Source organism: Arachis ipaensis, chromosome B01 (genome assembly GCF_000816755.2).
Source record: "Arachis ipaensis cultivar K30076 chromosome B01, Araip1.1, whole genome shotgun sequence".
Classification (NCBI taxonomy): domain Eukaryota; kingdom Viridiplantae; phylum Streptophyta; class Magnoliopsida; order Fabales; family Fabaceae; genus Arachis; species Arachis ipaensis.
The window spans coordinates 120,188,489-120,200,988 of NC_029785.2; the positions used below are offsets into that span (position 1 = coordinate 120,188,489).

Consider the following 12,500-nt stretch of genomic DNA (forward strand, 5'->3'; position numbering starts at 1 on the left):
CGTTTATAGATCTATATTTATATCTATATAATATATAATGGTATGTAATTCGAACTCAAGACTTTTAATTTAGAATATAAATTACATTACCATTTTGGCTAATTTTATATTGATATTTCATACACTTAATTTATAATAAAAGGTGGATTATAGGTAATACACTAGTATTAATAATATGACTTTAACTATTGTACTATGATTTTATCCAATTAATTAGATTTTTTATCCTTTTTTTAAGAAATAGCCAATTAAGTTAAATATTTTGTTAATCTTACAGTACATACATTATTGAATATAAATATATGTTAAAAATTAGAAATTAAATCTCAATATCATTTTGTATCTTATAGTAAAAATAATTTTAAAAAAATATGTTTAATATTATTTTTCACTAGAGCTTCTCATAAAAATTGTAATTTAATTTCTATCAGTTTATACCTAATTAAATATGATGTCCCATGAGGCCATAACATAACTTTTACTAAGTGGAAGGGAAAAAACTAAAAAGGGGTGTGTATCTGAATGGGACCCAAGAGCAATTGCAGTCTAAGATAGCAATCGAGCACTCACCGTAGAAAGAGTGGGGTCCTCAAAGAGGGTCATTTAAGATACTGACACCTGGCCCAGCACCCCCTATCCTATGGCCCCAAATTAATGAACCGTTCGGAAATGGAATCCGCTACATCTTAACGGCGGAACCGACACTCTGGCTGACGGAAGCTTAACGGCGAGTCTTGTCAACATGTACGACTCGGTCGTCTGGTGCTGACTCATATCTTTTTGTGAATTTACCTTATCGTCAATGTACCATTTCCCGCTATTCCGCCCAATTTATCGCACATTTATTTCTTTCTATTTTTGGGGAATCAAGCTTTAAAGTGAAAATATATTGTAGCAAAACCTTGCTCTACTATATACTCTCAAATCTCTACCCAAGTGCATGTAAATATTTTTCTGTTAAAACTAAAAATTAGAGTAGTTATGACATTGAATTGGTAGAAAAATAGAATATAGTGTCGGCACATTTAGAAGGGACGCGAATAAATGGGGAGCACCTACCGCCGCTCCACACGAAAGAAAGCCCAGAATGATAAAGGCACACGTGTCATAGTGAAGATGAGGACACGTAGACAGTGATAGAGCAGCCAACCTGAGAAGGGCTTTTAAACTGAACCATGGTTAAGCATGTGTCAATGACCAATGGCAAATGTCGTTTATGCGTTTTGAAGAGCGTAGCGTTTTATTCTCTCTCTCACACGCTGGACACCCCACACCTACACCCTCACACACCTACGCTAATTCATTTCATTTTTTCTCTTTTTTTTTTCTCTCACACACTCGCCGGCCATTCCCGCCGATCACTAAACGACGCATCCTGCAGACATTCATTCGAAGATCGATCTTGTTAGTTGCGTGACATTGTGGCGGATGCTGGTGGATTCGTGGCCGTTACAGGCAAGGACGACGGATCTTGGATTGAATCTGGCATTTTAGGGTTATGAAGGGGGAGGAAGAGGAGGAGGCATTGTGAGATGTGCAGGCCGGAGAGGACCAGCAGCAGCAGCAGCAGCAGCAATTGCCAAGATTTAGTGTGGATGGGTGTGAGGGTGGAGAAGGGAGGGAGAGGCTCTTCTAACGGTTCGTCGTCGTCGGTGGCGGCAGCGTCGAGATCGAGGATGAAGATGTGGATGATTAGGGCGACGACGTCGGTGCTTGTCTGGACCTGCGTGGTGCAGTTGACGACGCTGGGTGAGATGTGGGGTCCAAGAGTCTTGAAGGGTTGGCCTTCTTGTTTCACTCATGATTCTTCTTCTTCTTCTGCTGTCAGTGCCCTTGATTTCGATTCCCAACTACTTCCGTCTCCGCGTCCCGTTCTTCTCCCTCCCAAGAGTATCTTTTCTTTTTCTCTTTCTCTCTCTCTCTCTCTTTCTCTTCTTTCATCACTTCCATTCATCTCAATTGATCTTTTCTTTTCTGCAGGAGTTTATAAGAACAATGGATACTTGATGGTGTCGTGCAATGGAGGACTCAACCAAATGAGAGCAGCGGTGACTGTTCTTCTTTCTATGTTTTTGCACTGATCCCATTTGCTCATTGGATTTCCTCTAATGTATAACTGCGTTTTACAGATATGTGACATGGTGGCCATTGCCAGATATCTAAATGTCACGCTTATCGTCCCTGAACTCGATAAAACTTCCTTCTGGGCTGACCCTAGGTGACTCTTCCATTCTTTCTTTGAATGCTGTTTGGGTTGCTTGCTTCTTTACAGGGATGACTTCTTAATAACTCTTCCTTTTACTTTGATTTCGTAGTGAGTTCCAAGACATATTTGATGTTGATCATTTTATTACATCCTTGAGAGATGAGGTCAGGATATTGAAAGAGTTGCCTCCTAGACTCAAGCTGAGAGTGGAAAGAGGAATGGTTTACACCATGCCCCCAATTAGTTGGTCTGACATTTCTTACTATAAGAATCAGGTCAGCTTATACCATCCCTGGTACTATAAGTTGGGGTCAGAAACATATGTTATCCTAAACATTACCAGATAGCATGTTTTTGTGACTTGATTATGTTTTTTTCTGTTCTATGGTCAGTTAGTCTAAAGCAAATGGCATATTTGTTGTTATAGATTCTGCCCCTGATACAAAAGTACAAAGTTGTGCATTTAAATCGAACCGATGCTAGGCTGGCAAATAACGGTCAACCTCTGGACCTTCAGAAGCTGCGATGCCGTGTTAATTTTAGTGCTCTGAGATTTACTCCTCAGATAGAGGAGTTGGGCAGAAAGGTCATCAAGCTTCTGAGGCAAAATGGTCCATTTATGGTGCTTCATCTGAGGTATGAAATGGATATGTTGGCGTTTTCTGGCTGTACTCAAGGTTGCAACAGTGATGAGGTGGAAGAGTTGACAAGGATGAGGTGAGCAGTAACTTGCATACTTCATTTGTTTTGTAATTCTCAATTCAGATTTCATTTTCAACTAACTAATGTGCAGATCAATAGGACATAGGAGAATTGATGCAAGTCTCAAACATTTTCAATTTTCTATGCATTGACAGATATGCTTATCCCTGGTGGAAAGAAAAAATAATCAACTCTGATTTGAAAAGAAAAGATGGCCTATGCCCTTTGACACCCGAGGAGACTGCTCTAACGCTTAGGGCTCTTGACATTGATCGGAACATTCAAATCTACATTGCAGCTGGAGAAATATATGGCGGGGAAAGGAGAATGGCTAGTCTTGCAAAGGACTACCCAAAATTGGTAAATTTGAAGTTCAAACATGGTAATTGGAACGTTTCTTATTGTTTAATGATGCTAAGTTTGCCTTTGTTCTTTGTTGAAACAGGTCAGGAAGGAAACACTGTTGGAACCATCTGACCTTCAGTTCTTCCAGAATCATTCATCTCAAATGGCGGCATTGGATTATCTTGTCTCATTAGAGAGTGATATATTTGTCCCCACATACGATGGAAATATGGCCAAAGTAGTTGAGGGCCATCGCAGGTACATTCTGCTGAAGCAATGTGATTTCCAAGATTATTTCTTCTCTAGGAATATCTGTTGCTGTTAAAATCCTAGGAATAAAGATTTCTTTGTAGTGAATAACAATTTTTGTATCTGCGTCTTCTGGGAGACAAATCGGACTTGATGAGAGATGATGCAAACAGCTTTTTCTTTCTGGCATAATTTTCTAGTACCATTGTTTTGTTCCGATTCTTATGATTCTCAGAACTTCTCTGCCAATTGACATGACTTGTACCTCCAATGCATGTGCAGATACCTTGGGTTCAAGAAGACGATATTGTTGAACAGAAAGCTCCTAGTTGATCTGATAGATCAGTACCATAATGGAGTACTGGACTGGGATACATTCTCTTCAGCCGTAAAGAGAGCTCACGCTGATCGTATGGGTAGTCCAACCAAAAGGTTGGTAATCCTCGACAAGCCCAAAGAAGAGGATTATTTTTATGCGAACCCACAGGAGTGTTTAGAATCATCAGTTGATCTGCTGAGTAGTACGTAGTAGTAATGCATCCAGAAAAACGCTGGAATTCACTTGTGCCATCACCTCCTGGTGCACTTGGTTCTCTACCACAGATAGTGAATTAGTTCTCTATGCAGTTTTAGCAAAGATGACGGCTTTTGTATCAAAGAGTCAGTCATGGTGACTCGAAAAAGAGAGATGGTTGGGTTTGGGGAGGGATCTATAACATTCATGACAGCTCTAGTCAAGGGAAGCAAAGCAAGCCGGGGAATACTTTATATTTTACATATGCAAATAATCATCCATCACATTCATGTATAGAAGCTACCCTGCCATTACGGGGTGAGAGCAGTTTATACTGCATTGTACACGGAGGAATTGAATTCATATACAAATTTGGATTTACTGGAACTGCCGTTCGTGGAAAGCTTAATACATTGGTACTTGCCTCTGTTTTTAGGATATAAATATATAAGTTTTGTTCCTTTATCCTGCCATCATTCACACTATAAAATTTGTTTGTTGATGTATTATTCCCGCTAATTTGATATTCTTTTGTTTTGTCTATTCAGGGACCATGATCCTTTTTTTTTTCTTTTTGGTATTCTCTGTAAGCCTATGTTTACGTTGACATTGATTACTAGATTGGCATTTCGAATAGATTCTTAATTGGATAATTTCCTAAATGCCATCTTATGCCTCAAACTCTAGTAATTTGATAACTTCCTAAATGTCTAATACTTATGGCTATGGCCCTTGGATATGGAACTCATGTATTGGGATTCTATAGCATATTGAATTTTGATAAGATGGACCTTGGTGTATGGTTAAAATTGTTTCATTCCTTAGACACTATATGAACCCCCACCATCCCCAGAGAGGGGTGAAAAAACAACCAGAGGCAGCCACTAGTTAAAAAGTGGTCCAATTGGGCGTTTGATTTATTCCATTATACCTCCATTGATGATTGGATGTGTGGATGGAGGAATAATGCTTAGTTACAATTGCTTTTGACGTATTATCGAGATGGCTATTTTTATTGAAGTTTGAAGCATGATATACTGGTATTTCAGTATCTGACTATTTTTATGCGGCATATCGGCATATCACCCTTCCGTTGGCTATTTTATTTTATTTTATTTTATTCTCCACCTAGTCTCCTTTTGAGCTGGACCTTGAAGGAGTTCCACCGCTGGCAATTGTTTTTTTGAAAAATGACAGTGTCATTAAAATTTATTATTTTTTTGTTATTATTTAGTAATCAATTTAATTTTTTTAGTTTAGTTTTTTTAGTTAAGGTTATGAAAACCGATTCGAACTGATTAGTCGAATCGGTCGGTTGAACCAATAGAAAAAACGGTTCAGATAAATGTCAAAATCGAAAAATTTAAAAATCGTCATTGACCTGTCGAATCGGCTAAGAACCGGTCGGTCAAACTGAATCGCAACTCGGCCGGTTTTCTGAATTTCACCAAATCGCCATCGTTTGGGTTGAGGAACCCTACCCAACGTCCCATCCCTAACTCTCCAAAACAGCACTCCCATTAGGCCATCCCCCTTCCTCTCATCGTCATCGAGCTCCTCCCTCACTTCCGTCCAGCCACCGGCAAGCCATCGCCGTCATCGCAGCTTGGAGCTTCGAAGCCACCGTCGCAACGTGGTTCCCCTCCATCGTGCAGCCATGCTTGAGCTTTGAAACCACCAGCCTCGCCTCCTGCCTCCGTCGCGCAGCCATTGTCCTGCCGGTGCCAGCTCTGTTCCACCGCCTCAGTCCTTTGGTCGTGCCCTATCCCCGTCTCCCCTTCTTGCTGCTGATCTGCGCTGCTCTAGCATCTTGTTCTAGGTATTAATTTTTTTTAAACTATAATTGTTGTTGAGACTTGAATCATGCTCTTATCCCTCGCAACACTTTCAAAGCCACGCTTCACTTAAGGGACACTCTTCAAGCCGCCAAGGATTTCCTCACCTTCGTTGCTGATTGTAGTAAGATTTTCATGGTTTGTTATTCTAATCTCCCCTTTAATTCAATTTATTTTTTTTCCCAAATAATCCATCAATTTTCAGAGAGAGGCTTAATCTTTTGCAAGTTCTTGAAAGGGACCAAATTATGACTAAGTACTTCGAAATTGAGGAGGTGGGAAGCTTAGACTATATAAAATAATAATAATTAGTAACACATTAAAATAAAGGTTCGAGAGCCTTCTGATTAAAATAATATCATCATATATGGTATTATATTAATGCACAAAAACGATGAAGTTAAAGAGCAGGTTTGTATATATTTGCATCATAGTGATCTTACTCATTACTCAACTCAATCAATGCCACTATTTGCTCATGTTGTTTAATTCTACCTATGAATCAAGGTTGAGCTAGTTCTTGCTCAGTTCAAAAGATGTCCATGCTATTGAAGAAGATAAAAAATTATGTTCAAATTGAAAAACTAGTTGTGTATGATACTGTAGGAGGAAAGGGTCATTCTTCAAAATCCAGCAAACAAGTCGCAAATGAAAAGAATCATCAGACGCCTGTTATCTTGATGATTTTCGATGTCTTGTTTCTCTTGAATTGATGAAGAATCATGTCATTGTTTCAATTGGAGAGGTATGCATGTATTTTTTATCTTCTCTGTAGGCATATTTATAGTTTGTATTTAAATGAGATGAACGGTCGAATTGGTTGAACCAATAAATTATTAAATTAATAGTTAGAATGGTTCGATGACTGATTCAGTTTTCTTAACCTTGCTTTTAGTCTAATAATCTAACAACGTATCTTATCTCATACTTTTAAATATTGATAGTTAACTGATGATAAAAAATAATAAATTTTTGATAATTTTCTAATGTTCCTTCCATTTCTATTTTAAAATATCTAATTCCCTTATTTTCATATGTTACTACAAAGATCATATCCTTTGTTTGATATATGGTAAGAGTTAAAAATGTTAAAACGAATCAAAATTAAACTCATATTTTATGTAATTACGGAAACTCTCTACAATTCTCCCATTTTGAACATAGTCAAATTTTTTTTGAATAAGAGAGCTCAACACAATAAAGTGGAGCGACAAATAAGTCAACAATTCAACAAGAATAAGAAAATAAAGACAAAAATCTCCTTAATGTCATCTCCGACATTGCCATCAACAACAAAAAGGATCTAGACTATTCCATTTTCTATAACTGTTTAAAGATTCCTGAAATACCACCTCTGCAGTTGCCTCCTTGTTATTAAAGATTCGTCTGTTTCTCTCGAACCAAATGTTCCAAATAACCGAGAAAAAGTAAATGAGTCATTTGTTGCGCTCTACCTTCCTGTTAGCAGCACAATTGAAAGTAGCAAATTCAAGTCATTTTCATTGTTTGTAGTCCATTGTATTTATTTTCATTTAGTAGTACTAGTGGATCACCAGATCAAACAATCTACTAGAATAATTCCAACTCCTAATTTTTGAACAGGCAAAAGGTGGGCAGACAACCACCACCACCCGAAACTGAGAATCCAGTAGGTGGTTGCCAAATTAGGATTTACACATTCAATAAGAAAGATTGAATTAAAATTGAGGCAATAAAACTTTGGAGTTTGGAACTATATTATTTGAGCACGTGTGCCAATTAATGGATTTTGTCAAATCAACGCATTTCGGACAGAGAACAATGGAGTCGAACGCGAGAGAATAATCTATTTGGGAAATTGAATCTGAAGTAGATCCCAATAAAAATTTCAACAACTATAATCAGCTTGAGTGATCCAAGAAACCTCACTTAGGAATCAGGAAATAGTGTCACCACTCACCATAATACTAATGGTTTTCTGTTCAAACTTCAAATGCTTGATCTTAAAGCGATTGAATGTTGCTCAGTTCCAAGCGTTTCTTAAATCGAGTAGTGACAATCTTGTTTACCTTAATCTGACGGTGATGGTACGGTTGACGTTAATATATACTATATCTTCCTTTTACTTAGAAAGTACTTAAGTTTAGTAGTTAGTGATGAATTGATGATGGTTCTCTGACATGTTACCTCCTGTAATTTGAGTACTAATTATTAAAGTAATCATAAGTAGTGCCGCAAAGCCAATGCGATTCTTCTTTTTTTTTTTTCGCGAAAAGGTTTGCTCACTAACATTAAGTTAATCAAGTTATACCTTTTTATGATGCATAATTGCATATATTGTAGAAAATTAAATTTTTATTTAAATATACAAGTTGTTTACAAAAATGTTTGGTGCTTGAAGATTAATTAGCAATCTTCCCACGACATAAGGTTAAAGCTGTAAACACAAAACAGAATATCAATAGAATATTAATTATGAATATTTAAAATAGAGGGGGAGGGGAAGGTGGGAGAAAAATTCTGCGGTTCTGCCTGCTTGTAGGATGTAGACATGAGAAGGAAGGGCTTTTTTCTTCAAATTTTATGCTTAAGTTATTTATATTTTACACAATTGTAAATGTCATGTACAATTTTACAAAGCTTTGTACCCTACGTTACTACAGAAATATTCTAAAAGTAAAAAGATCAGAGTACAATAAGTTTCTTTATCATAACCAGACCACTGGACCACAAATATCGAAGTTAAAGAAATACACAACAGATAAAGGACCAAAGGTTTACAAACTTTACATGAATCGAAGCCTTGATTAAAAAAGCAGCTTCTCAATTAGTATGGAAGCCTCTGAAATTGATATAATTTTAGATAGTAAAATAATGCGATATTATTTCTCCTTTGGGGGGGGAGCCTATGGATCCCATCAAACTAACAAGACACGACATGTACAGTCTATCTCACCCTTGCTGGATAATAAGCCAGCAGTAAGACATAAATCATTTGATCCCCCTTCCAAAAATTAATTTTAGAAAAAGTTACCCCAAATAATAATTAATATAAAGATTATTATAATAAGGAAAGAATGAATAATATGAGGGCAGAATTAGGTTTTGCAAGACTTTAGCTTCTTTACTGGTTGGTCAGATTTCCCAGAGGTAGCAACTCTAGAGCGCATCATCCTTTGATTGTTAGAAGGAACTTCATCGCCCTAGACAGAAAAATCATTAAAATTAGAAATATGGAAGTATGGAACTCAAATTAGAAAATGGAAAGGGGAACTGGAGAGTGAGCTTTACCTTAATGCCACACATTGACATTGGCAGAGTTGGTCTGATAATGTTTTCTTGCTTACGAAGCTCAATTTGCACTGAGATGCTAGCCTGTGACAAATCCACTCCCGAACTCTGTAGTGCATGTGTAAGTGTATCCAACAACCTGGCCCATGTTCAATATACTTCCTTTAATATATTATATAAAAAAAATGCAGCACCACATCAAAGTGAAATTATACAGTGTAAAATTTCATCACATAACAGACATGAAATAAGTCCAAATTATGGTTGTAAAATATAACTCTTGCTAATCATTTATTTGGTCCCGTGCCAGAGTCAAGTGTAATTTTAGCTGTGGTTGAAGGTTTATACAGTCATCCAATCTCTATCCATGAACACAATCAAATAATAATGTAAATACTCACCCTTTTGAGTATACACTTGATATGCTAATGGCACCACCTTCAATAGCGAGCTCTTTCTCTTTCAACTTTTCATTAGTAGCAGTCACAGTCTGACACTCCACTGAAGGTTGGTATATGCCATTCCCTGCATCAGATGGAAGTCTATGTGTGACGTGAGGCATTTCGCCTAGACCAATGCTTTTTCTAGGAGGGAAGAAGTTTGGCGGTGAAGAAATAGGAATTGGGAAAGTGTTGTTTGTTATTCCAGGAGGATGATCCATGTTCTTGAAGGGAGTTGCTGTGTTCAAGCCAGGTTCTAGTTTCTGAGAACTACCAGTAATTGGTGGGGAGAGAGTGATATTTTTCTCATCGATCTTTGAAGCAAAGAGCAAGGTTGGTGATGGACCTGACCCGCTATTTGTGCCACAAGCTTCAAAACTCTCTGCTGGCTTGTCATTATTCCTCTGCGTTATGTTGAATGAAGAATTGAAAATCAGTTTTTGGATAAAAGATGTGACGATCATTATGGTTATTTCTGAATTCAGAAGCATATGCATTAAACTGCCTATATGATACTAATGACTCTATCCACTGGAAAACAAACAACCATGGTCAAAAATTAAAATCCCTCACACCATATAAGAGCAGTTCGTATGTTATTTACCCATGGCATCAGTTTTTCTGGCTCGTGGTTCCATCCTTGGAATGAACCTTCATACTTATGCACCTTCTCTTGTAAGAAATGAATATACTCAATGACCTACATATAGTTCAAATAAAGCATTAATAATAAATAGAACACATAAATAAGAAAAATCTGTCATAACATACATAAGAATGTGAATGTGAATGCACCTCGAGCAAAAAAGATGCTTTGTCTCTCTTTTGGTCACTGTGTGGAATTAACTCTCGTAGCATCTGGAATCTGCATTTTGAATTCAGTTGTTCCATGAGATTATTATTGTTATTATAGAGGTAGACATCTTATGCAAGATAGGTAATACTCGCCTGTCATTAATTTTGCTCCTCCTCCGCTGTTCTGTTGCTGAATGTTTTGACCTTGGTGTGTTTGGCTTTTGATCACTACTCTTTCCATCAACTTTCACCCTGAGTTCTGCTGTAAACAACAGCTTACGTTAATCCCCTAGTCAGAAAATTTCAAACCAAAGCAGACATATATGTGGACAATAAAATGTAGCTGTGTGCAATTGTCAATTGATCATTCCTTCTTACTTACTTATGATTGTAAGCAGTAATATAAAAATCAGAAACAACGAAAATGCATGGCATACATAACAACACAAAAACAAAGCCGTATCCCATTACCTGGGACAATAATGGAAAAAACAAGAAGTATAATTGTATTAAAACAGGGGTTTAAGGAGGACACATGTTAAGGTTATTGATTAATAAATTTTTTATAATAAAAAATATATAATTTAAATTTTTAATATGTTTATTGTGTATTTATTAAAATAAAATGTAAAACTTTTACTAAGAATGGTTTTCAGAGCACATATTAATTAAATCTATATCATAAAATCTATTCTGAAAACAGAAAATTGTTGCCGTCACAGAGATTCAACGGAAGCCATCACCTAATTTTAATTGTCAATTACTCAATTGAGTTCTAAGAAATCAGCCAAGCAGTCTTTTATAGTCCCAAGAAGAAGAAAGAAACACTACTGTTCAGAAATTTGAAGATAGACAGCGGCGGACCATTATTTTCGAGTACTGTATACATTTTTCCTTTCTTTATTTCTTCAATTCAAAGCACACATCAACATTATTTTCGAGTACTTACAAAGTATTACGTTAGTTGTATTAGCTAATAGGAGAAATTCAACACAAACAATAACTGGGCCAGCTAAAGTATTCCAAGTTATATACATACCTCTTTCAGGATTCGAGGACTCTTTCTTAAGAAAGTATGTTTCTTCATTGTCTAGCTCTTCATCTTGGGCACAATCTTTTGCTGACTTCATCATTTCTATGAAACTCTGATTCCTCTGTCCCGTTGTCCTATTGAATCATAACCCATAAATCCAGTACAACAAATATTAACAACTCAAGTTACAAAGCCAAGTATATATTATTCAATAATCTTTTTCAAATAGTGTTAGTAATAGAAACTCAAAATCATGGGAGAAGAGGCAGAGACATAATGACTTACTGAGAGGAAGAGCGAGAGTTGAAGCTGTTGTGACGATTGTTAGAAAAGGACTGTGGCGTTCCCTCCGTGGACGTCCAATGCCCTTGCTTGGCAGACTGTGTCTCTGAGAGAAAAGTGGTCAAGCATTAATACCATTATTTCATATATAGAACTTGATATTTAGTATACTATTTTACCAAGATTAATAGATCCATCAGCTCTAGGTGATGCCTATATATATACACACAAAGTGGAAAGTGATGATTGTTTCTATATGAAGACAAGTACTATTAGCCAAACCATTACACTTGAAAACTGTATCTCCTCTAAAAACCTTGAAACAATGTAACCTGATTTACCCAGTTTATACCGAAAGTAAGTATGCAAAATTTCAAGTAATGAACAACTAAAATTGAAAAGAAATATATTAATTATTCATTAGGAACATTTCAAGTTATGGATATAAATAAAGACAATTATTACTCTACCTAATTTTGTATCTTTGGAATCATATTATTGAATTAGAAGTCAACGTTTCGAAAAATTTATATTACATAATAATTTTTGAATGAGTGATAAATAATTGAGAACCTTAAAATTATTTAATATATTTGACTAAATTATTACCTAAATTATATATGAGTTTTGGCCTAGTTGTTTTCTTCAACAATAAATGCGAAAGCACATAGGCGAGAAACATTTTTGTCTGAGTAATAATATACAAATTTTTCAGTTAACATACAGTACACAACGACAACATGCACTTCATTAACTACGGTATATAATATTATAAGAAAAAATCAAAGGTAAATAATTTTATTAAATTCTGGCCGTGTAACCAGTAAAA

The 12,500-nt window shown here is 36.3% G+C and overlaps 2 protein-coding genes across 2 annotated transcripts in view; one reads left to right on the forward strand and one right to left on the reverse strand.

Annotated features, from left to right (window-relative positions):
* On the forward strand, window positions 1,309-4,559 carry LOC107634793 (uncharacterized protein At1g04910; the record flags this gene model as incomplete). The annotated part of the gene is given in 8 exon segments (XM_016338215.2): window positions 1,309-1,890; window positions 1,981-2,048; window positions 2,130-2,218; window positions 2,316-2,481; window positions 2,634-2,923; window positions 3,064-3,268; window positions 3,354-3,511; window positions 3,785-4,559. Coding segments are annotated over 8 exon segments (1,581 nt in total). The 3' UTR covers window positions 4,032-4,559.
* LOC107634775 (transcription factor BIM1) overlaps window positions 8,397-12,500 on the reverse strand; it is a gene marked incomplete at its 5' end in the record, with an annotated part of 4,555 nt that continues 451 nt past the window's right edge. The window contains 8 exon segments of the mRNA XM_016338201.2: window positions 8,397-9,033; window positions 9,122-9,260; window positions 9,523-9,965; window positions 10,166-10,261; window positions 10,357-10,426; window positions 10,510-10,618; window positions 11,396-11,523; window positions 11,675-11,777. Of these exon segments, the coding sequence (XP_016193687.1) occupies window positions 8,929-9,033; window positions 9,122-9,260; window positions 9,523-9,965; window positions 10,166-10,261; window positions 10,357-10,426; window positions 10,510-10,618; window positions 11,396-11,523; window positions 11,675-11,777 (1,193 nt within the window).